Source organism: Podarcis melisellensis, assembly GCF_964234715.1.
Source record: "Podarcis melisellensis genome assembly, chromosome: 5".
NCBI lineage: Eukaryota > Metazoa > Chordata > Lepidosauria > Squamata > Lacertidae > Podarcis > Podarcis melisellensis.
In genome coordinates this window covers 73,781,543-73,803,816 of record NC_138537.1, presented here as the reverse complement: position 1 = coordinate 73,803,816, position 22,274 = coordinate 73,781,543, and the positions used below count along the sequence as shown (strand labels likewise).

Here is a 22,274-nt window from a genome sequence, read left to right as displayed (position 1 = left end):
CTTAATGGAGGATTTTAGGCAACACCCATATGATCTTCTCATTATGGCTGTGACCAACGGAGGAGAATGTTTTCAGCAAAGTCCCTTATGCCCCTATCAAATATTTAAATATTTTTCTAACAACTTCTGCATCTGGAAGTGTGTAGACTGTTCCTGATCAGAGTTAGTAAGGTACATGGCAATTTGTCGAAAGGAAGGAACGTGTAACGGATGCTGTGGAATGGCTGCATAAAAGCTAACTATCTGGTCCTTCATCCCACAGAGCAAGCACGGGTACCTTTGCAGAGGCGTGAGGTGAGGCTCCCTGGTCCAAGAGAAGTAGTGCCACTTTCTGATTATCGTAATGTGCCGCGACATGCAGTGGAGTTAAACCACTCTAAAAATACGTGCAGAACAAACAGGCATTGTTAGAAAACCACCATACATTAAAAAAGAAAAAGGAAACTGGAGAATTAGGTTAATCTAGGTTTGGTGAGACTACTGTGGAACTAAACTAAGGTTTTGAAATGATAAATGACAACAAAGAAGACAGTACGACACAAACTACTTGATTTGTAGGTGGGTGTTCCTCCCTCTTCACTGCACTCCTGGCCTCCCAAACATACCAGGCATGAGAAATATATATTCACAGTACACTCCCATGCTTCTTGAGCATCAAAGTACCCATTCCATTATATGTTACAACCCTTCATGGACTTTATCACTTCAGAAGTGGGATTGGTGTGTGTGTGTGTGTGTGTGTGTGTGTGTGTGTAAATTTGAATGCTCTGAAATCTTTAAGACTAACCCATCAAAGAGAATGCTTCTATAGTTTGGCCTCCTCTTTGATCTGATGGTTTTCTCTGTGTAGGAAGTATTTTTAAGCTGGGAAAGTGTTCAGCCATGCAATTGAACCCACTCCAATGCATGTATTCTGAAGTTGTGCAGTCCATGAAAGCTTGTCTCGAATGGGTTGCAGAATTCTAATTCCATGTAAATGTTTTAAACATTCTGTGCACAACCACTGATGTAACCCCTAGTAGAAACTGGACCCAGGCCACTATATTATATGGTGACCTGGGTAGATTTTTTTTTGGTGGGGGGAGGGGAAACCATCCAGAAACCACCACTCCAGCTCAGGGAGAATCCAAGACTGATGCTACAATAACTCAGAGATGCATAGGAAAGTTGCAAATATCCAAGAAATATCTGCTGCTGTTCCTGCTACTGATAGTCAGTATTGGCTAACCATGGGAAGATCAGGACTGGGTATATTCTGCAGAAGCAGGGAGTGACTCTTGCCTGCCTCACCTTTCCAGCAGCATCTGGAGATGCATTCTTCTGAAGCAAGAGGTTGGCTACTTCAATTTTGCCGTACTTGGCTGCCACATGTAGAGGAGTAAATCCTTTCTGTAAGAGAAACATTTACATCAGCAATTCCCTTTTACCTCAGGGCCTTTCCCCTTCCAGACAGGGCATTTGCACACTCGGCTGATCTATACCAGATACATTTGCAGGGCTGTGGTTCTATGCAAGGGCAGAAGAGAAGATGGCACTGGCCACGACGTTCGACAATAGCCAATGTTATTAGATGGTGACACGTAAAGTTCCCTTACCTTGGTAGTTATGCTTAAGGATGCGCCGTGATCCATAAGGACTGATGCTACATCTTCATGTCCTTCCCGTGCTGAAAGGTGCAACGGTGTATACCCTGAAGTTGTGGGGGCGTTGGGAGACGCTCCTTGCTGTAACAGCTGCTGCACTATGTCAGCTTTTCCCAGTCGCGCAGAGATGTGCAGCGGTGTTTGGTCATCCTAAACACAAAGGAAAAAGGAGCCACATACAGGGAGTTCAACACTTGCACATACGTATTACTAGTAAACGACTTTCATAGTGACCAGTGGCAGTATCTGTACAGTCAGCTTGTATCCTGTAGAGACCCTATGCGGAATGTGGTATGTGCATTATATCAAATGTGACACAGTTCTTGAACATGTTAAACCAGTCTTTCCCAACTGGTGGCCTTCTAGAGGTTGTTGGGCTACAATGTGCATCATCCCTGACCATAGGCCATGGAATTTAGGACTGGAACCGTCTAAGGTTGGAAAAGGCTGTGTTATGAAACCTGCAAAATATACGTATGCAGGCATGCTTTCAATATTAAGACACACATTATTAACACTCCACCTTCCTGCCTCATTTGAGGCACACAAGGCAGTTGAACATATGGAAATGACCCAGTATTTAGAGACACTAATTCTAAGGCAGAAAGTGCCTATAGATACGCAGGTCAGCAGAGCTGTCCAGGACAGCTACATTCCCCAAGTCAGGCCATCCTAAGGCCAGCCAGGAGGAACAGAATGTGAAGACTGCTAAGATTCCAGCACCTCAGAAGGTCCCACCCACCACTGTTATGATGCCTGCCCTGGAACCTCGAGAGACACCCCAGGGCATTGTGAGAAATGAAAATGGAGGTTCCAAGGTGATCACCGTGCTAGAGAGCCACTGTAGTGGTGTGAGTGTTAGGACTAGGATGTGGAAGACCAAGGTTCAAATCCCCACTTTGGCATGAATCTCACTTAGGTCAATCACTGTTGCTGTGGTGTTGAAATGGGGGAAGGGGAGAACAGCATGCACCACCTTTGGCAGACAGATGGGCTATACATAAAAGGTAAAGGTACCCCCGCCTGTACGGTCCAGTCGTGACCGACTCTAGGGTTGCGCACTCATCTCGCTCAAGAGGCCGGGAGAGGAAGAAACCTGGAGGCAACCTTCCTGATGTTGTCAGAGCAACATCTGCTTTCCCTGGGAGCTCTCCCAGTTGTTGCAGAGTCCAACTTTGACCTCCTACTGTTAACTTGGCTGCTGGTTCATTCCTGCTCCAGATTTGCCCTCTTCAGACTTTGCCCAGTGCTCTGCAGGCTGGCACCCCAACTACAACAGACCCATGTAGCCTGCACCAAGACCTCACTGTTGTAAATTAGGGTAAACATGTATTGTACCAATTCTACTGAAGCTGACCTTCTGCTCAATGGTGACACCATGCCTTGCTTTGGAGAATCAAGCACATGACTCTTGCAGTGCATATCAAGTAGAGAAATAGTCCGCTTACCTTGGCTTTAGCTTCTACCTGAGCTCCATTCTGGACTAAATATCGAACAACTTCCGACTGGCCAGCTCTGGCAGCCATATGGAGTGCTGTCTCTCCCCGCTATGAATGGAAAATTAATGCCAGAGAGTCAAAGACTAGTAATAATAATAATAACAACCCATCCCATAAGGTAAAAAGCAAACAGAAATATTTTAATCAACAAATGAAAAAAAAAGCTTTACATTCTACTCATAAACCGTCAGCACATGAATACGTTCAAGGGGCTGACTGGGAGCAGAATGCAAAACCCAATCAATATTTGACCTCCAGCTCTGACCCCACCAAAGTAATTTATTCCAGCCATTGATTTTCCAGCTGTTAAAGCACACGAGTGTTTTGTTCTGTGTTAAAGGAAATAATGCCCTTTTAAAAATGCAAAGCTACATCGGCAATGTAAACACAACACTGTGTTAAACGACCACTCACAGTTGGTGAAACTTTCGCAATGATGCCAAGCTTGATCATGTATGCAGAAGATATGAACATTTTTATTCTTTTGTGTGACTTTCTGCTGTTATATTCCAGTGGCCCTAGATTTTGCTGTAAGCAGGGAATCACTTTGCTGGGCAGTTGAAAATAAATCAATAATAATAATATAAAGAGCTGCAGAGCTTCACAAGCTTTCACTGAAAGAGGTGTCGCCAGGGAAACAACAAGAACAGCAAAAACTTTGATTTGAAGGAAGGAAGCGCCTTTCTAAACCTTTTGCAATCCACTGACTCTTTTAAAAGCACAGATGGTGCTGCATGGGCGTCTATAATTTAAGATGGTTTTATAGAGCAAACTGCCACGGCAATGCTCTACTGCAGCAAAGCCTCGCCTCTCATGCATCAGACTTTGCAAAGAACAGACAGTGCCAAACTGTAGTAAAAGAAGAAGAAGAAAAGTGTTATTGTGTATGTGTGTGCTTTTTGAAGCCTGCTTCTGTCACTTTGGCACAAATGCATCTAGAACAGCTCCATTTATAAAACACACACACAAAAAAACCCCCACTCTTCCACAAAGCCTCTGGGTGCACGGAGGTACTCCAGGGCGGCTGTGGCCAAAAACAGGCAATATGTCCTGACAATCTGCTGCAATCTGCTAGCAACCTCAGCAGCGCCTGCCTCAAATTGGGAAAAGGCCCTGGTCTTCTGGGGTTATAGCATTCAAGGAGTCAAGTGCACTTTTCAGAAATCAAACACTGAGCAATAATAAATGAACTCCTGCTCTTTCCAGTGCAAAGAAGGAGATAAAGATGAAAACAAATTTCAGTAAGAACAGAGAGGGGGGCGACTCTTCAATAAGCCTTTAAGCTATCCTCCAAACACAGAGAAGGGGGAATTCAAAGCTGTTGTTGTTGTTGTTGCTATTGTTGTTGTTCACATTCATCAGAGCATTGGCAGTAAATGAGAGATACAATAATTCAATAAAACATCGCCCATGGGATAGGCACATATGAAGTTTGGCTCCACGTGATAGGGCCAGGTTTGCAGGGCATATCCCAAAAAACAAGAATCTCAATGAAAGTTTGGTCACTTTACTCTTTGATATGTCCAGTACAGAAATAAAAGGAGTGAACAGCCCATGTGGCTTGACAGGGATAAACAAATACTGTGGGGCAGGATTTTTTTTCATCCAGAACTCGACGGAACTCAGTTCTGGGCACCTCTCAGGTGGGTACCGTTGCCATTATAAGAGAACAAGGGAGGTGTTCATGGTGAGTTCTGGCACCTCTTTTTGTAGAAAAGTAGCACTGCTGTGGGGAACAGAAGCAGCAGCTCAAACTCTAGACTAGAAAAGGTCTAGAAAAAGGTATGAGGATGGTATGAATGCACTACAAGTCAGATATTCTCCTTGGCTGATAATGAAACAAATGAACATTGGTGCTCACCACATTGGTTGTGTTGGGCGATGCTCCATGATGCATCAGCTGTGAAACAATATTTACATGTCCCATGAAGGCAGCAACATGGATTGGAGTCAGACCCGACTAGAAAATTGAAAGAAGCAGAAAAATGACCGAGGTTTGAGGTTAGCGGCATAGAATGAGCTAAAATGAAAAAGAGTTGCCTGGACCTTGGCAGTGAAGGTGAATTGTGAGTTGTACATGGCAGCTATAAAAGGATGCCTATTCAGCACAAAGCTTGCTATTCTCAACCTTGGGTTCCCAGGTGTTCTTGGACTACAACTCCCATCATCCACAGCCAGAAGGGGCAGTAATCAGGGATGGTGGGAGTGGTAGTCCAATGACATCTGAGAACCCAAGGTTGGGAAAGGCTGCTTTAATCGCTACCCCACACTTGCTCTCACAGCAACGTTTTAGATTGACATTTTTGACAATCACTGAAGCATTGAAGGAACATTGTGCTATCTAAAGCCTGTAATGTAAATCAGGGCTGGAAATCTGTGGCCCTCCAAATGTTGTTGGATACTTCCACCAGTTCCAGTCTGCATAGCCAATGGTCAGGGATGATGGGTCTTCCAATAAGTGGAACCTGGCCAGAATGGAAGAAGTCACCGAGCATGTGTTGTGGTCCTAGCATACCTCTCTCCCATGCAGGAGGCTATTGCCACCCCCAAAATATCTGCTGATCAAGACATATGCCCCTCCCCTCACACCCCTTGATCTAGGCCTGAATCTAGGGACACTTATTAGTTCAGTAGGCCAAAGATCACCACATCTCAACTTAGTTATACACCTAAGAACACAGAATCCCTCTGTTGTGGGATTCCACAGAGACACACCATGTGGGTTTTTCAGCATATAAGGAAGTGTGGAAAGGATTCCCTTACAGCAGAGAAGTTTAGAAACAATTAGCATATGGAAACCTCAACTGAAACAGTAGGAAAGGGGTCCCTGCTTTGATTTCGAATCTTCCTCCTGTTCTCAGCTCTTAAGTCAATGGACTTGCTTGTTTACGGAAAACATAACAGCATGTGCAGTCAAAGATACCTTACCTCAGTGACAGCTTGGATAGATGCTCCATGTTTCAGCAGAAGTTCCATCACTTTAATTCTGTTCTTTTTGCAGGCAATGTGGAGAGGTGTGAAACCATTCTGTAAAATTGAGAAAAGGACTTTTCACAGACAGCTAGACAAATGTTATTGACAAAACACTTCTTCTCTGAATTATATGCAATGCACTATGCTTCTCATCGCCTTGTGATATTCCATGGCTGCTAATTTTTGTTTCACATATATATATATATATATATAGAGAGAGAGAGAGAGAGAGAGAGGATTTTGCTGGATGAAATGCTAATGACTAGTATGCTTTGGGGGGATAAATAGTATTTGCACATACAGTAAAGTGCAAAGCTAAGCTGCCATTTCATTGTGAGTGAAGCAGCGAGAAGAAGCAAGAAAACAAGCTATCCTGAACATCAAAGGTACAGTCCTATTCACAGCATCTGCTTGAATGTCGATGACAACCTGTATACATATCAAAGTGGCATCATAGGATTATTTTAAAAACAGCTGACAGAATTGGGCCTCCAATCTCATCAGCATCAGCTACCTTTCCAACAGGAGTAAAAGATACCATATGCTTTCATAACATATGGTCAGGGCTACTGCCTCTTCTAGTTGAGTCAAAACAGGCAGTTCAGTTCATTGCCATACTTGAGTTGAATTCTTTCACTTCTTTTTTTTTATTACTGTTATCATTCAGGGTAAAAATCACGAAGAGAGAGAAAACAGAACAGAACCAAGCATTTCCCCTTTTCCTGAAACCTGAGATCTTTCAACGTGTGTTGCTAAGGGTGAAGGGTTGTGTGGAGACCTGTGCTGTTTCCAAAGAATGATGTGGGGATATGCTTACAGAAAAGACATATATTTGGGGGAAATTGTTTGTCATTTGCGGAAGTCATTATAACCAACGCATCTCCCTCTAATTCATGTGCAGTCTTGTGTTTATTTCCCAGTTTAATACTTGCTTTGCAGACATCAGAAACATTTTGAACCCAAAGCATCCTTTCCCCCCCTTCCCTTCCACCATTTGAAAGGCCAGTGATCTGAATCTGTTTCCAAAGATATAATCTGAATTTCTCCCACACTGATTGCCGATGGCAGTTAAAGGCTGCATAATTTACCCTTTTTTCCCCAAATGATACCAAGCCGTAAAAAAATATGTGCGCGCGCACACACACGCACCCTGATTAAATTTTCAGTAGTATTGATACAGAAATACTTTATTCAATTTTCTTTTGCCTAACATAATGCAGACACAAGATGTGCATTAATGGCACAAGAAACACATTCATGAGAACTTCATACTAAAACCCAGTGCTTTTTTTTCTTAAAAAAAATATGTTTGGGGTGCTCTCATTTTGAATCAAGAAAACCACGATTTTATTGTTCAAATCGGGAAAAATAAATACAGTAAATGGACAAAAGTACAAAGATTCACAAAATGTTTTCTTGCGCACCCCAAGAAAAAAGCACTGCTAAAACCTATTTTCTTGTGCCCTGTGAGCAATGGCAGCTGTTCCCCCTGAATAATTTGAGACTCCCAAATACCAAGCATAAACATGCTGAGATACATTTATATATGCTAGTGACGAATAGTTAGCCTGCTGTGCGTACTCACCAGTGCTTTGGCATTAGGATTAGCTTTCTTGTCCAACAAAACTTTCGCAACTTTGTAGTGGCCACAGTGGGCGGCAACATGCAGCGCTGTCAGATAGTCGTTAGTGACATCATCCACAGGCACATTGTGCTCAATGAGAAGCTGGACACAGTTGAGGTGGTCCCCTTGCGTCGCCATGTGCAATGGAGACAAGCCATTCTGGGAAAAGAAAAGCAGGCGGAGAAGAGCAGTATAATAAGATGCACAACTTTAAAACGAGGAGGCCACTTCTGACAGAGGAGTGTTGCTACCAGCTAGCTTTACAAGCTTTTGGGATTTATAGGGGGACTTCTAAGGATAACGTAAATGACGAAGCAGACAGACATTTCAACTCCTCTGCTACTGCACCTGAACCAAGCAGGAATTCCATGGGAATCTAAAAGTAACCCAAGGGAAGGCCAATAAAAAGTAAGGAGAGAGGGGAAGGAGTGGTAGAACCACTTTAACGCTCCATCCATGCTCTTTTCACAACATGAGGACAGAGCAGGCAACACCTCCCCCAATTCACTAACTGTAGTAAGGAAATCAGTACCATGCCATAGAAAATTATACCCCCTCAAAGCAAAACCTTCAAGTTGGTGATAAAGGCATTCACGAGGTTGTTGTTGGCATCCGGTCTTCTCTTGAGAGACAGTGAAGTGCACCTTATCTCTGGGATGCAAGACTGGCCTAGCCAGAGGCCAAGACCCTGCCCCCTGGCCTCGCTGATGTGGTCCAAAGGATAACAGAGCAATATGTTTGGAACTAGCTTGGCTGCAGGAGGCATACAAAGTGCCATCCAACTGCCTGAGGGACTCCACTCTGGATTTGTGAGGTGTTTACTCCACAGCCTTTTCTTCTCCTGAAGATATCTCACAAAATAGCCAGGTGTGGATTTTCCCTCAGGGTTTACTCCTGAAGCCCTTCTCACAAAGGAGCATAGCTGCAAGGCAGCAGAGGTTTAGGACCAGTGTTTTCCTTCTCCTAGATGGGCTCCCTTTCCAGGTTGACCAGCCCCACCTGCCCCTCATCCATGAAGTGAAGGTAGTGAATTGACACATGTTGCTGGTGGACCCCCAGAAAAGTGGCATCTTAATTGTGCAAGCTCTAGTGCAATTAAAGTGAGTAGACAAAACAATGCACAGATAAATTCCTCATTTCCATGAGTTCTGCTGTGAATCATTTATTATAACTCATAAGTGAAACACAACATCTGTTCAGACCTAGTTGGGTGACCCTTGGGTGAGAGCCACTGTGGTTAAAGATTAAACTCGTTCAGAGTGTCAGGAGTAGGTCTGGATAGGTTCAGGTTCAAATTCCCATAAAGCCATGGGACTCGGTTGCTGTCTTCCAGTTTAACCTACCTCTCAGGATTTTTGTGAGAATAAAATGGGGAGAACCAGTTATGCAGCCTTGAGCTCCATAGCAGAATGGATGGATATAGTTTTAATCAATCAACTCTCACAAACAGCAGGTGAGGAGGTAAATCTGTGTCTGGGCTATACCACTTCAGACTGCAGGTGGAGGCTTACATCACTCCATACAAAAACATTCCTATGGACAGAAAATGAACATGCAAGGGAGAAAACAAGAACAGAAGCTTCTCCCTTGATATCCAGTTTTTGCTTCACAAGGGGAGTATTCAGTCATGAGAGCCCTCACCTGCCATGTGAAGTGGTATACGCTAAGAACATGTTTGGTTCCTCACCTGGTCCGTGTGAGAACTTGAGTTTTAGCTATTAGATTTTCAATAATTTCCATATGCTTATTTGAAAATCAAGAAAGAAAGCTGACCTCGTTTTGCAAGATTCATCCTTTTTTTAGATAAAAAGATTTTAAAAATTATTAGAAAAACAAATGAACCAGCGCTGGTTGGGTCTCTCTGTCTCCCTCTTCCTCTCTCTGTATAAACCACACCATAGCTCTGTGCCATGGGAAATGGCTCATTAATGCCATTCTCAAGATCTTCTGCCTTCCAGTTTTCCATACAAGCCTAGTCAAAATTAACATATCAGAGAGAGAAAATGACAGAGATGAGGGGGGCTTCCGACAGCAGAACTTCATGTTGGTGGTTTGTTTCTGGTTTTTTTACATTTATCTTTAATGTGAAGCTTGAGTTTCCCTCTGTAGGAGAGCAGGTGCATCTGTATTATAGCGGAGGAGTCACTTTGCTGGAGAGTTATATAATCTCTTTTCTAGGCCAGCTTATTTTCACAGCCCTCGCACAAAAATGCAACTTCAAATTCAGAAATGCTGGGCCCCCTTTCCCCCCCAGGTTGGGAAGCTCAACCGGGGATTGAATACTAGGAAAAGCTGTTTTTCAACCTTAAGTGGGCTTTGGAAAAGGTGAAGGGCACAAGGTCTTGCACCTTTGGATTCAAGAAATTGACTTGTCAAGAAAAATGCACAGCAATTCACTCATGCCATAAAGTGAAGATTAAACTCCCCAGAAGGGTACCCGAACTAACAGCATATATGAAGAAATGGGGACTAAAGTCCAACAGGTGCTTTCAGAAGTGAGGCTATGGATTCATTTAAGATCAGAAGGTTCCACTACTGAACGTCAGTGCAGTACGGAAAACAGGGTAGTGCCATTTTAAAAATTCAAATGCATAGTCCAGTCAATGCAGATGTTCATTTATTATTTACAGGCACAGGAAATGTAAAGCCTTGTTAATAAAAATTACTTATGAAAATGGCCTGCCTGTACCTGTGGGGAAATGCAGACTTGAGAGGGATGAGCAGGAAAGAGAATGGGTGCAACCTGAGGCTGAGATTCAAAGAGCTACCGTAGACATGCCCGGGGACTTGAGATTTTCTCTGTCTTTGCACTGTTGGTACCGAATTCCACAGCACAAGCTGCTTTTGAAAGCACCACTGCTCTTTTCAAAGCCAGTCCAATGAGCCACTTGGATAGGGGAGGTGGGTAGGGGGTCTGTTTACCAGACTCAAGCACAAATGTCTCTTCAGCGAGTGGAACTAGCTGCACAGTTAGGAAGCTAGGAAACTCCTTCCTGCTGAGTCAGACCATCTATCATTGCCCAAATCCCAAGCTCCACATTACCTTCGTTTTCGAAAGGATTGGGGCACCTCGGTCGAGCAGCATCCGCACAACCTGTTCGTGGCCACTTCGTGCCCCGCAGTGGAGAGGTGTCAGCCCGTCCTGTTGAATAAGGAAGTCACAACCCATTATTTTGGAGGGGCATAAATGAAGGATGAACACATTTAAACTGTTCTGGGATACCCCCAAAGGAGGTTGGAGGAAATCTTCACCAATTTATGTTACATTTTCAATGTATTTCCTCCGTAATGGAGAAGGACAGAGAAAAGCACTGTTGCTTATTTCCATTCCACACGCAACTGTACTATTTCCAGAGAAGTAGCCAGGTTAGTCTGTCCCAGGCAAGAAACGCAGAGAGCCTTGTGGTACCTTGAAGACTAGCAAACAGTAGCAATTGATCTGATGGGGTAGCACCTCTTGGCAGGGGGTGGGGGGCACTGCCACCTTCCAGGGTGGGTGAATACTGGTGAGGTTGAGGCTGGGCTCCATAGCACCCTGACATCACCACCGCCTTCCCGGCACTGCAATGGCACCCTGCCTACTTGGCCACCCCTGCCAACACAGTAGTGACATTGATTTGCAAGGTTTTGTGGACCATAGTCCAATTCATCAGACGCATTCTTCCCCCGTCCCTGTCCCCGCTGCTGCCACACAGCGAGACCAGGAGGGGAAAAAATGCCAAAAAAGTACATAGGGTGTAAATAGTGCATCATTAGCAGTGGTTATTCACAAACAGTTGAGTTGAAAACAGATGTCCTGGTGAGCCAATTAATAAACATAGTTTGACCAAAAAACAATACCACCATGTTCCAAATCAACACAACAGCGATCGCACTGTGAAACTCTTGATAAATTGTAATTCTGAGGTTCACAGAATTCACAGAACAGAGTCTTTCTCTCCCTGTCTCTTACGTGCAGGGGCACACATAAATGTGCTGTGCTGTACGCAGCCATTTCAAGTGCCATTAAGGCAGCTACCTATCCATATCAGATTTACCTCACGTTTATTCACATCTTTGCTTCCTTGGCACTTCTCACATTGTTCCTGTAGGCCAGGGTGTCAGCTAATGTAGTTAGGATGACTCAGGCAGATTGTGACCTAGCGTGCTTACACTGTTTCACTTCGTAAATATATAGGCTGAGGCAGATTTTACCTATTTGCCTGGGTTTTGCTCATAAAACTGAATGCCGTGGTTCCCCATTGTATTGTTCAATGTTTGCGCAATACGTTCAGTCAACAAACAAAACTTAAAATCTAGTCTCTTATTGCACCCAGAGATTCAGTGCTCCGGTCTGTATGACCATATCTCAGCTTAATAAGCAAATTTATTCACCTTCACATGCAGCCTCTTTATTCCTCCCTTGGCAGCATGAGAAATCCAATTAACCATCGCTTCCCATTTCATTAAAACTGGGAAGTTACAGTTACCAGGTTCAGTGAAAGCTAAGATATGTGCTTGCTGTGATTTGCTGTTGGTTAAATACCCTGGCTTGTTCCAAAGCTGGTAACCATAGTTTCCTAAGTTCAGAGAAAATAGGAAACTATGGTTTCTTAAAGACCTCCTCCTTTGGATTGGTCACAATTCAAGTGGAGGAGCTAAGGGGATGTGAGTGCTAGGAAATGGCTCATCTACATCTCGGTCTACTAAGCTGAAATATGATTATTTATTTTTTTATTTCATAAAAATTTATATACCGCCTGAATGTAGGAAAAAACCTCAAAGCAGTTTACAAAATGATCATCCAAACAAATCCTGTGTGTCAAAGGATTGACGCAAGATTTTAAAACCATTTAAGTACCTACCAGAACAGAATTAAAGGCCCACTGCCATAACAACGAGGAGAAAATGATATTCAAGAATGCCAGCAACCCAGCAGCTATACACAAGATCTGTGTAACATGTAATTTAGGTGCCACTTTATCCCTCTTATTTATTTACACAATGTCAATCACCTTCTTTCCAAGCATTTTACGGTTGTGCGTTCAAAAAGGCGTTGATGCACTCTGAGCACATAGTGTGCTCATATTAAATCTGTCGTGGTACATTGGGGAAACATCTTTTAGGTTGAAAATTACAGTGTCATTTCTTCCTAATTGTTCATCTTGTTCACTGAGATTGCATCCTCTATTAACTTTTTTAAATTCTTATTCTTAAGACTGACCTGAAGCCACAATCATGCCCAAAATGCCTCTGTGAAAACTTTAGATCATTGGATTATTTGACCACAAGTTAATTCTGGATCTGAGCTGGCTTTATCAGAAAATATGGTATGGGGCACATGGGTAAACCAAGACCACATCTTTGGAATTTCATAATTTAGTTGAAATGTCATTTGCAGACAGCAAACAAAACAAGGTGGACTTTGGTAAAGGTTTGTACCACAGTGCTCTGCGCAAGGCCAAAACTTGGTGCCCCCAAATGGATCTTCCCAATTATGGACCTTCTCAATTTTGTGCCCCCTTGGCTCAACTCCCTGTGCAGGGGAACTGTCCGCACTGCCCCTAATCTGGTGCTGCAAACAAACATAACTCCTTGTGAACTTTGAGTTCTAAGAGGCAGGTCTCCTTAAGCAGAAAGTTGCAAGGAAGGCACAATCCCCCGCCCTCAGCACCATTTTTGCTTTAGTGGGGACAGAAAGCAGAGCACACTGTTATTTCTTTTTGCTCTTGTAAGGGAGATCATTCCACCAACTGAGAGCCACCACAGAGAAGAACCTCTCACATGCTACTTCCCCTCGAACCACAGGCTGTGGCAGGACTGCCAACAGGACCTCCCCAGCCACAACAAAGGCGGCATTTTTTCATCTCCGCCGAGCTATGCAGTTGGTCCCTTATCTCTCTCACCCTGATCTCACCACTGTGATCCATGCAACGGTCACCTCCAGGCTTGATTATTGTAACTCACTCTACATGGGGCTGCCCTTGAAACTGACCCAGAAACTCCAGCGGGTGCAGAATGCCGTGGCGAGACTCCTCATGGGTCCTCACCGTGGGAGCACATTCATCCAGTGCTATACCAGCTTCACTGGCTCCCGGTGGAGTACAGGATCAGTTTAAGGTGCTGGTTTTAACCTTTAAAGCCCTATATGGCCTAGGACCCTCGTACCTACGGGACCGCCTCTCCTAGTATGCCCCACGGAGGATCTTAAGGTCTGAAAATAATAACACCCTGAAGATCCCAGGCCCCTGGGAGATTAGACTGGCCTTGAACAGAACCAGGGCCTTTTCGGCCGTAGCCCCAGCCTGGTGGAACACTCTCTCATAGGAGACCAGGGCCCTGCGGGATTTGACATCTTTCTGCAGGGCCTGCAGGTTGGAGCTGTTCCACCAAGCCTTTGATCGGAGTTCAGTCTGATTCTTTGCTTTCTGTAAAGTAACAAGCATTAAAGAGGCCTCCTAACTGCCTCACAGGTCCTTTATAAGACCAGTGATAACAGGTGACCCTGGAGAATATTAACCACTCTCAATTTTACCCATGGACTGCCATCTGTCCAGATTTTAATTTGCTCTGAACTAATTTTAAGATGTATTTTAATTAATTGATTGCCTGTTTTTTATGTTCTTATGTTCTTTGTATACTGTGTTAGTTTTATGATGTTATCCGCCCTGAGCCTGGCTCCGGCCAGGGTACAAATAAATTATTATTATTATTATTATTATTATTAAGCACATGGAGACATTCCACAACTGCGTAGAGGTTTCCCCTCCACGCATCATACGTCACTTGCCAGGTGAAGCCTGAATTTGAGCAGTTTCTGGAAGGAACATTCTTCCTGAGATGGACTGAAAGATTCACCCATTACCTTCTTGACAGTGAAAGAAGATGCTGAAGTCCTGTTACCCCAAGTAACAGCTGAAAAAGCTCAGAGTGAGGCACACTTCTCTTGTTTTGCTAATCAAGATAGCAGTGAAATACTTTCCCTTCCACAGTCTGGCTTCAGGCTTTCTGACATGTGGAGCAGCCAGCAGGTGTTGAGCTACAGGTAGTTTTAAAGTATAGATTGCAGCAAAAAACTACATTTTATTCACAAACAAGAGAGTCCACAGAATAGCTCTGTTGGCAGAGCCAGGAAATTTTTACTGGGGATGATTCTGCCAGCATCAAACACCATAAAATGCATATGATATTAAATAAGAGCCTTTAAATAACAAGATCCTGACATTCATAAAACTGCATGAAAGACAGAACAGCAACACTTCTTCCTCACTGAACAAGGCAATTGTCTGAGTTGGTGAGGGTTTTCCAAAGTAATACGGATATCTGTCAGAGGGAGAAAAGATGACCTACAATTCTCTCTCTCTTCCTCTCTCACAACACTTAGCTACCCAACCACCTCTAAAAGGCAATAAAAGATTTCAGCAAATTTATACTCCTGCTCAGGGCTTTTTTCAGTAGGAACTCACAGGAACTCAGTTCCAGCACCTCTCAGGTGGGCGCCATTACCATTATTACAGAACAAGGGAGGTGTTCACGATGAGCTCTGGTACCTAGAAAAACAGCACTGCTTCTGCTTAACCAACAAATGCTTCCTATCCAAATAACAAACAAGAAAACAAAACAAAGCTAACTACAGGATTAAATATGATGTGTGGATCAGCGCTTGCTTTAAATGCCCATGGGTTGGGTGGGGAGACAAAAAAGGTTAAAGCAAGCCACTGCACATTCATCAGAGCTGCTCTGTATCAAAAAAATTTGGGAATCCATCTATAATGAATTTAAAAAAAATTCTCAAATATACGTTTGTTAAAAAACCCGAAGCCTTCCTGCTGGGGATAATTGGTAAGGATATCAAAGAAGAAGATAGAACCTTTTTTCAATATGCAATGGCGGCCGCCAGAACCCTCATAGCACAGTACTGGAAAACACCAAAAATCCCAACACTAAAGGAGTGGCAACTTAAATTATCCGATTATTTGGAGTTGGCTAAATTGACACAGAAAATAAGAAATCAAAGAAGTGCAAAATTTAATAATGAATGGGATAAATTTAGGATATATATGGAAACAGAGATAAAGGGAAAATCAAAATATTGATCAGAAACATATATGTACTTACAGAAATCACAGTAGGCATGAGATAACGCTTACTACGTAAAAAGTTTTATTAAGGAATAGACACAGCAGATAGATAAACAAGGTAATATTTTCCGAAATCGAGATAAGGGGAAGTCGATCAATGTCTTTTAAAGTTGTATGTTTTTCGTGTTTTTCTTTTTTTTCTTTTTTTCTCTTTTTATCCTTTTCTCTGTTTTTTCTTTTTCATTTTGTCTTTTGTACGTTTGTGAAATATATTTATGTCAAAATTCAATAAAACATATTTAAAAAAAAAAAAAGAGCTGCTCTGTATCGGAAACAAGGGGTTTCCAAGAATGTTTATGTTCTGGGCAGACGAAATGTAGGAGGATGTGAAGCATAAAATACATTGCACACATTAGGATACATCCATCTTCTAATACAATGCTCCTGGAAAGGCTCTGGGAAAACCTTTACAAACAATTATGACGTTCGGCAGATTAAGAACTCCCTAAACATGCATCGATAGCAGATTAACTGCATCATCTGTTTTATCTAACCTTCCACAGGGCCTTCTGACATGCAAGGCCAGTAGGAGAAAGAATAGGAATCGTGCTTTAATGTAGCATTTGAGTAACAGCCTTTTGTACACACACCCTGCTGCCGCTTAGGGTTCACATTTTTACACTGGTGCTGAACCTCGAGAGTTGTCCTCAGAGAAATTCACTACAATGAATGTGAGGTAATATACTCTCTCCCCAAAGTTATAATATAGCCAGGGGATTTATTTGTGGCACCTAGAGCATTTTTAAGGCTAAAATAGTTTCCTATTTGCTCCCATCTCCTCCTAAGACAATGCTTTATTTAAATGTGAAAAATGTGGGGTTTCACATTTCTAAAAATAGGTTCAGAAACAAGTAAATACATTTAAATTTCACTGCACAAATGTCCATTTTTCATATGCCAGTAGAGAATTACTCTGAGAAACATGGAACCCAACCATAGACTACGCAGTGCTAGGTCAGAGGATGACAAAGTTGGAATTTAAAATTGCAATTCAACTCTCCAAATTTGAAAAGATGCCAATATTAACATTTAACTGAAGCAAATTTTTATATCATCTCTACATAGGCATCATTTAAGTTTACTAGTTGGACTACAAGACGGGAACAACACATCATCGCTCCGCCAATAAAACCTGTGGTCCTGCTAACTCTTCTTCCTCCTTTCTTCCCTGTAATATTAAGTAATGCAAATATAATTGTGTGAAGTATTTGGCTGCTCCACTTCACTGGCTGACAACTGCAGGGTGGGGAAACTCAACAGTGCAATGATATGACAACATGTGCTTTGCATTGCTGAAACTTACCAGGAGAGAGAGAGAGAGAGACAGACTAGGAGGCGAAACAGGGCTGCTCCTTTTGGCGATGGACATGTGTTGGCCATAAAGTCTAGACCTGACCTAAACGCCTCAAACTTTCTCATTCATGTGTGTGTGTGGTGGTGGTGGGCATGATCTACTCACGCCCATTCATACAGAGATGATCACAAGCAGCCCTGAATATATGACACCCATAGGCATGGAAACATAGGAAAGCTGCCTTTATACTGAGTCAAACCATTGACTGGCAACAGCTCTCTGGTGTCTGAGACAGGAATCTATTTCCAGCCCTACTGAAGATGCCAAGGGCTGAACCTGAGAACTTTTGCATGCCAAGCATGTGCTCTACCACCAGGCTACGGCATTCTATGGAGCCCTCCCCATCTCACCCCATAGGCTCTCAACCAGGCATATTTCCACTGTGCCAAGTGATGACCAATATTGGGGATGCTCCTCCACAATGCATGCTCAGCAACCTGCCTCTCTCTAGGTCACCAGCACAGAGGGCAAATTGCGTCCCATGTGACCACAGAAGCTGGGGAAGGAATGTCAAACGAGAATGTGCAATCCTTGGAGCAGGGGACAGTTTAGTTTTATATATTCCATTGTGGTTACTGTAAAAGCACCAGCCAGCCTGAAACTGTACATGCAGCATGTTTTTCCCCCTGCAGATCCAAGAGCTGGCCTTTCAGTTCAGCTGTACCGCAGTAGATTGAAGATTACAAGCGCTTACTGCTAATCCTGGGTAAAATGTGCTTGCTGCCTGTGACAAACACAAATTCACGTCGGCAAGCCTAGTATCAAGGCAGCCAAGCTAACTCCAGCTAATTTAATCAACTTCACTAAGTATGTTTTATTTGGTGAAATCCATTCTGGAAGACAGAGAAAGGGGAGACACGATAAGAGAGGCGATGTGCAGAGGGCATGGGCTATATGAAGCAGCAGCAGAGGCAGCAGCGTTTTTCACTCGAGAGCGCTCTGAACAAATCAAACAGTGAAATTTGTCATCGACAGACTTCTCCAACAGCTGCCAATGCAGGGAAATTGACACAGCAATGGACTCCATTTATTGGCCATTGCATTTGTTATGCATTTAGCTCTTACATCACTTGTCAGCTGCTGCGTATTGAAACAAAAGGTTCCCTTCATGTATCATAAAGAAAAGACCAATCCTCATATGAGATCCAAAATCAGCTTTACAATTTGGGGAGGCAGGCCTAGACAATGCTTGGCTCAGGGATATGTAAACAGACAGGGAAAGGGAAAGGGAAAGGGTATAGCTATTCAGCCAGTCTCCACATGTTCTGGTATCAGAGCACACCCTGCAGGAAGAGGGAAGGGGTTACCGTGGATCAAGATCTTAACAGGAGACAGAATCTGAGACCATATCTTTCACTGACATTTTTCAGTTTTGTTTCTGGGATGAGGATGGGATGGAGACAGCTTTAGTGGCCCTGGTGGAAGATCTACGCCTGAAGTTCAACAGGGTGAATGTTTCTCAACTCTGCTTGCTAATTCTACTAGCCTGTCAAATATGAGATGCTTTCAGTACTGCGGATCATATCATTATCTTGTGCTGTCTCCAGCAGCTAGTAGAGTTTCTCAGTTAGCTCCCCAACAGCTTTTTTCTTTGCTAGCATGCAGCAAAAAAATAATATGCATTTTCTGTAATAAACTTTCTGTAATAAGATGCATTTTTTTCTTTGATAGCTTCACTAATATACCAATTTTTGTGCACACTTCCCCTGAACATATATATTTTTCTATGTGTTTGTTTGTTACAGAACTGCATCATAAAATTTGGAGAGATGGGTTTCAAAAAAATAGCTGCGCTTCAGTTTGGGAAGCACAAAGAGGGGAGGTTCAAATTAAAATGTGAACCAGGCAAAATTTCACTTGCATCTCTTGGTTACCATGTGATTCATAGTCCATACTCTTGTGTGGCCCCACTGCAGATAGTTTCCTGCCCAGCGAGCTCCAGTGGCTCAATTGCTCCTGATCTTCATTTGTTTATTATTATTATAAATCCTTTTTATTAGGGGCTTAGTCTGCTTGAGGGTCTATCATTATTAGATAAGGTCTGTTGACTGATCCTTCATTTATTTTGTTCGTTTTAAAAGTTTGCATTGTAGTTTTTATAATAGTTTTACATTGCCATCTGCTGTAAGTGCCTAAGAGTTTTGGACTGTGGGATATAAATCTATCAAAGAACTCAAAAGTAACATCCATTTCAGTGAGCCACACCTAATATACATATAGGGTAATAAAGGGTAATACGGTAATTCGTAGACAGTCTTACCCTTGTTTTGGCATCAATTTTTGCTCCTCTGTCAAGCAGCAGCTTAACCATGTTGGTATTCCCTCTCTTTGATGCTACATGTAATGGAGTGATATCATTCTGTCAAAGGAAACAGAGGAAACCAAGTTAGATTTTAAGAAGCATTTATATTTTCTTTTGACTGACCCTGTTCCACACACTCTGATTCCCAAGGTATTTATTTTATACAACTAGAACTCAGGCACTGGGTTGAAAATATCTCTCTCTCTCTCTCTCTCTCTCTCTCTCTCTCTCTCTCTCTCTCTCTCTCACACACACACACACACACACACACACAATTTTTCAGGGCTACACGAAAGCAACGCTCATGACATTCCCCTTTCCAGTACCAGGATGGGAGGCTGTGCAGATGCACCCCTAAGCAGTTGCCGTGGGCTACAAACTTCCTGTGATGTCACAAATAAACAGGGTGGCTGAGGGGGAAGAGGCAGTTACTAGTGGGAGGTGGCTGGACGGGAAATGCTTGGATGCTCTACGTACGTATGCCACCTTGAGTCCCATGAAGGAAGAAAGACAGGATAGAAATCTAATAAATATCATATTTTTCGCTCTATAATACGCACCAGACCATAAGATGCACCTAGTTTTTGGAGGAAAACAAGAAAAAAAATATTCTGAATCCCAAAAGCCAGAACAGCAAGAGGGATCGCTGCTTTCACTGCACAGCGATGTGGGATAGCTGCGCAGCCTGCATTCGCACCATAAGACGCACACACATTTCCCCTTACTTTTTAGGAGGGAAAAAGTGAGTCTTATAGAGCAAAAAATATGGTAAATACAAAATGGGCCAGCATCTCTCTGCCTCCCTCTGCTGTTCTCTCTGAGCCACCTTTATGTGCTTGCAAAATCTATCACTTGAGGCAGCTTTCTTACCTTGCCTCATGGGAGAAACCCCCTGATAAGAGACTGGAAATGTTTGTGCATAATTAAAAAATATATGAGTTGGATCAAGACATATACTTCCATAAGCAGAAAGAGTCCTTCCGTTCACAGAAGGGACTCAGATGGAAGATGTTTGGGTGGGTGGGTGGAGGCAATTTTTGCCAACTCTCCTTCCTTATGCAGCCCCCTGCACCAGATCCTACATTGTTCTGAAGGGTTCAGAACCTCCAGAGCAGCTTTTTCAGGGGGCTAGCAAGGGAAGGAGGAAAATAAATAAATCGCCTTTCTTCTCCTTCTGCCCAAGGAAGCACCTCAAGAGGGAAATTCCATTCCTCATTAGTTTGGATCTAACCCTTTATCGTCAAGCTTTGAGTTTCTGTTTAGCAAGACAACCATATGCAAATGTGCTGCACATTCAGGACAATTACGTAACAGGCTCACTCATGCACAAAGATCCAAGACCCAGCTAGATGCTTTTTGCATCCTGCTGAATTTCCTATGCTAAAAGTGCTTCTCGATGCCCGATGCGAGTGCCCAAATGTGCACATAGAACAAATAAACATACTGATTTAGTCTTTCTGAATGGGAAGAACAGGCACAATACTACAGTGAAGATAAGCTTTGAGTTATGCTTTCTACGTGGTGCTATGGGGAAGTGACCAAAAGCCGTCTGGATAAAAATGATACCTTGCTGAATGAGCGAGGCCATCTACATGTTAACCATCATTTTATCTGTTGTGTGATTGGTGCACCAGGGATGAACCAGATGCCAACAAATGCCGTCACAGGTGCTGGGGCCACCAGCAATGCCTGCAAGCAGTGTGCCATGCTGTGAGTTGCCTCGCTCAGTAATTTATTAGTCTCATTTATATCCTGCCCTTCAGGATACAAATTATTTCCAAGGAGATTCACAACAAAAACAGAAGCAAAAGATAAATGCAGTGAATATCAGGGTGACAACAAAGCTCTGGCATGCCAGAAAGGATAAGCGAATACATACTCCCACAGACACATGATGCTGTAATAAAAGAGACAAGGATGGAAAACCCTATTGCTCCATTTGCTTAGAAATCATAGCCGTTGAGCCAGAAAAGACATATGGGGGGGGGGGAATGCTCCCTCACTACTTTGCTTTCCCTCATCATTGCCGATGCACCGTCAAAAGTGAAATTTAGACTGTAAGCTTCTTGGGGCAAGGTCTGATCTTCTGTGTGCTGTTTTTATTCCGTACAGTGACAGGTACACTGGTGGTGGTATAAATAAATAAATCATCCTCAAATCCATTGCCTTGACCAGCCAGATACAACTCTAAGACGCGAGATCAATAAAAGGTATCAGGTACATTAGCTTTTTGCTAATGGCAAGCTTCTTGTGAGCTGGTAAGGCACCGTTGCAAAGAGCAGTACCTGGATCAAATCCTGCCTCTGCCATGAACTCACTAATTGGCTTCAGAACTGCATCTCTGCAATATGGGAATACTATTAGTCTTCCCTATTTATCATGCTGACCAGCAGGAGTGGAGTTTGCCTCCTGCAGCCAGGCCTGATCTTCATGTTTCTAAAGACGGTGCTGTGAAACGAGCCACACTTTCACAAACCTTTCGTCTTCCAAGAAGAAGCACCTGAACTTCATTTTTATTTGACAACTCACTTTGATGATCTTGTTACCAATGTGAAACAATAACCCACCCCCCACCCCCACCGACAAAAGACAAAAAAACCCCAATCCATAGTCCTCAGGCTGTAGCCATGTCAGCAAGACGGAATGATCAAATGGGAACCTAATTTGTGTTTCTGCTGGTGAACACTCCTGCTGGCAAAAAAAGGAGAAAATTTATATTCTCAAGATCACCCAGCCTGTAACAGGGAGACTCTCTTAAC

The 22,274-nt window shown here is 43.1% G+C and overlaps 1 protein-coding gene across 1 annotated transcript in view; it reads right to left on the bottom strand.

The window, feature by feature from the left end:
- The window catches only part of ANK3 (ankyrin 3), a gene marked incomplete at its 3' end in the record, with an annotated part of 355,068 nt that overhangs the window by 81,647 nt on the left and 251,147 nt on the right, over positions 1 to 22,274 (bottom strand). The window contains exons 10-18 of the mRNA XM_081912558.1: positions 19,474 to 19,572; positions 10,783 to 10,881; positions 7,701 to 7,898; positions 6,071 to 6,169; positions 5,004 to 5,102; positions 3,092 to 3,190; positions 1,596 to 1,793; positions 1,291 to 1,389; positions 278 to 376 (exon numbers count right to left, since the gene is read on the bottom strand). Of these exons, the coding sequence (XP_081768684.1) occupies positions 278 to 376; positions 1,291 to 1,389; positions 1,596 to 1,793; positions 3,092 to 3,190; positions 5,004 to 5,102; positions 6,071 to 6,169; positions 7,701 to 7,898; positions 10,783 to 10,881; positions 19,474 to 19,572 (1,089 nt within the window). The remainder of the gene's footprint in view (positions 1 to 277; positions 377 to 1,290; positions 1,390 to 1,595; positions 1,794 to 3,091; positions 3,191 to 5,003; positions 5,103 to 6,070; positions 6,170 to 7,700; positions 7,899 to 10,782; positions 10,882 to 19,473; positions 19,573 to 22,274) is intronic.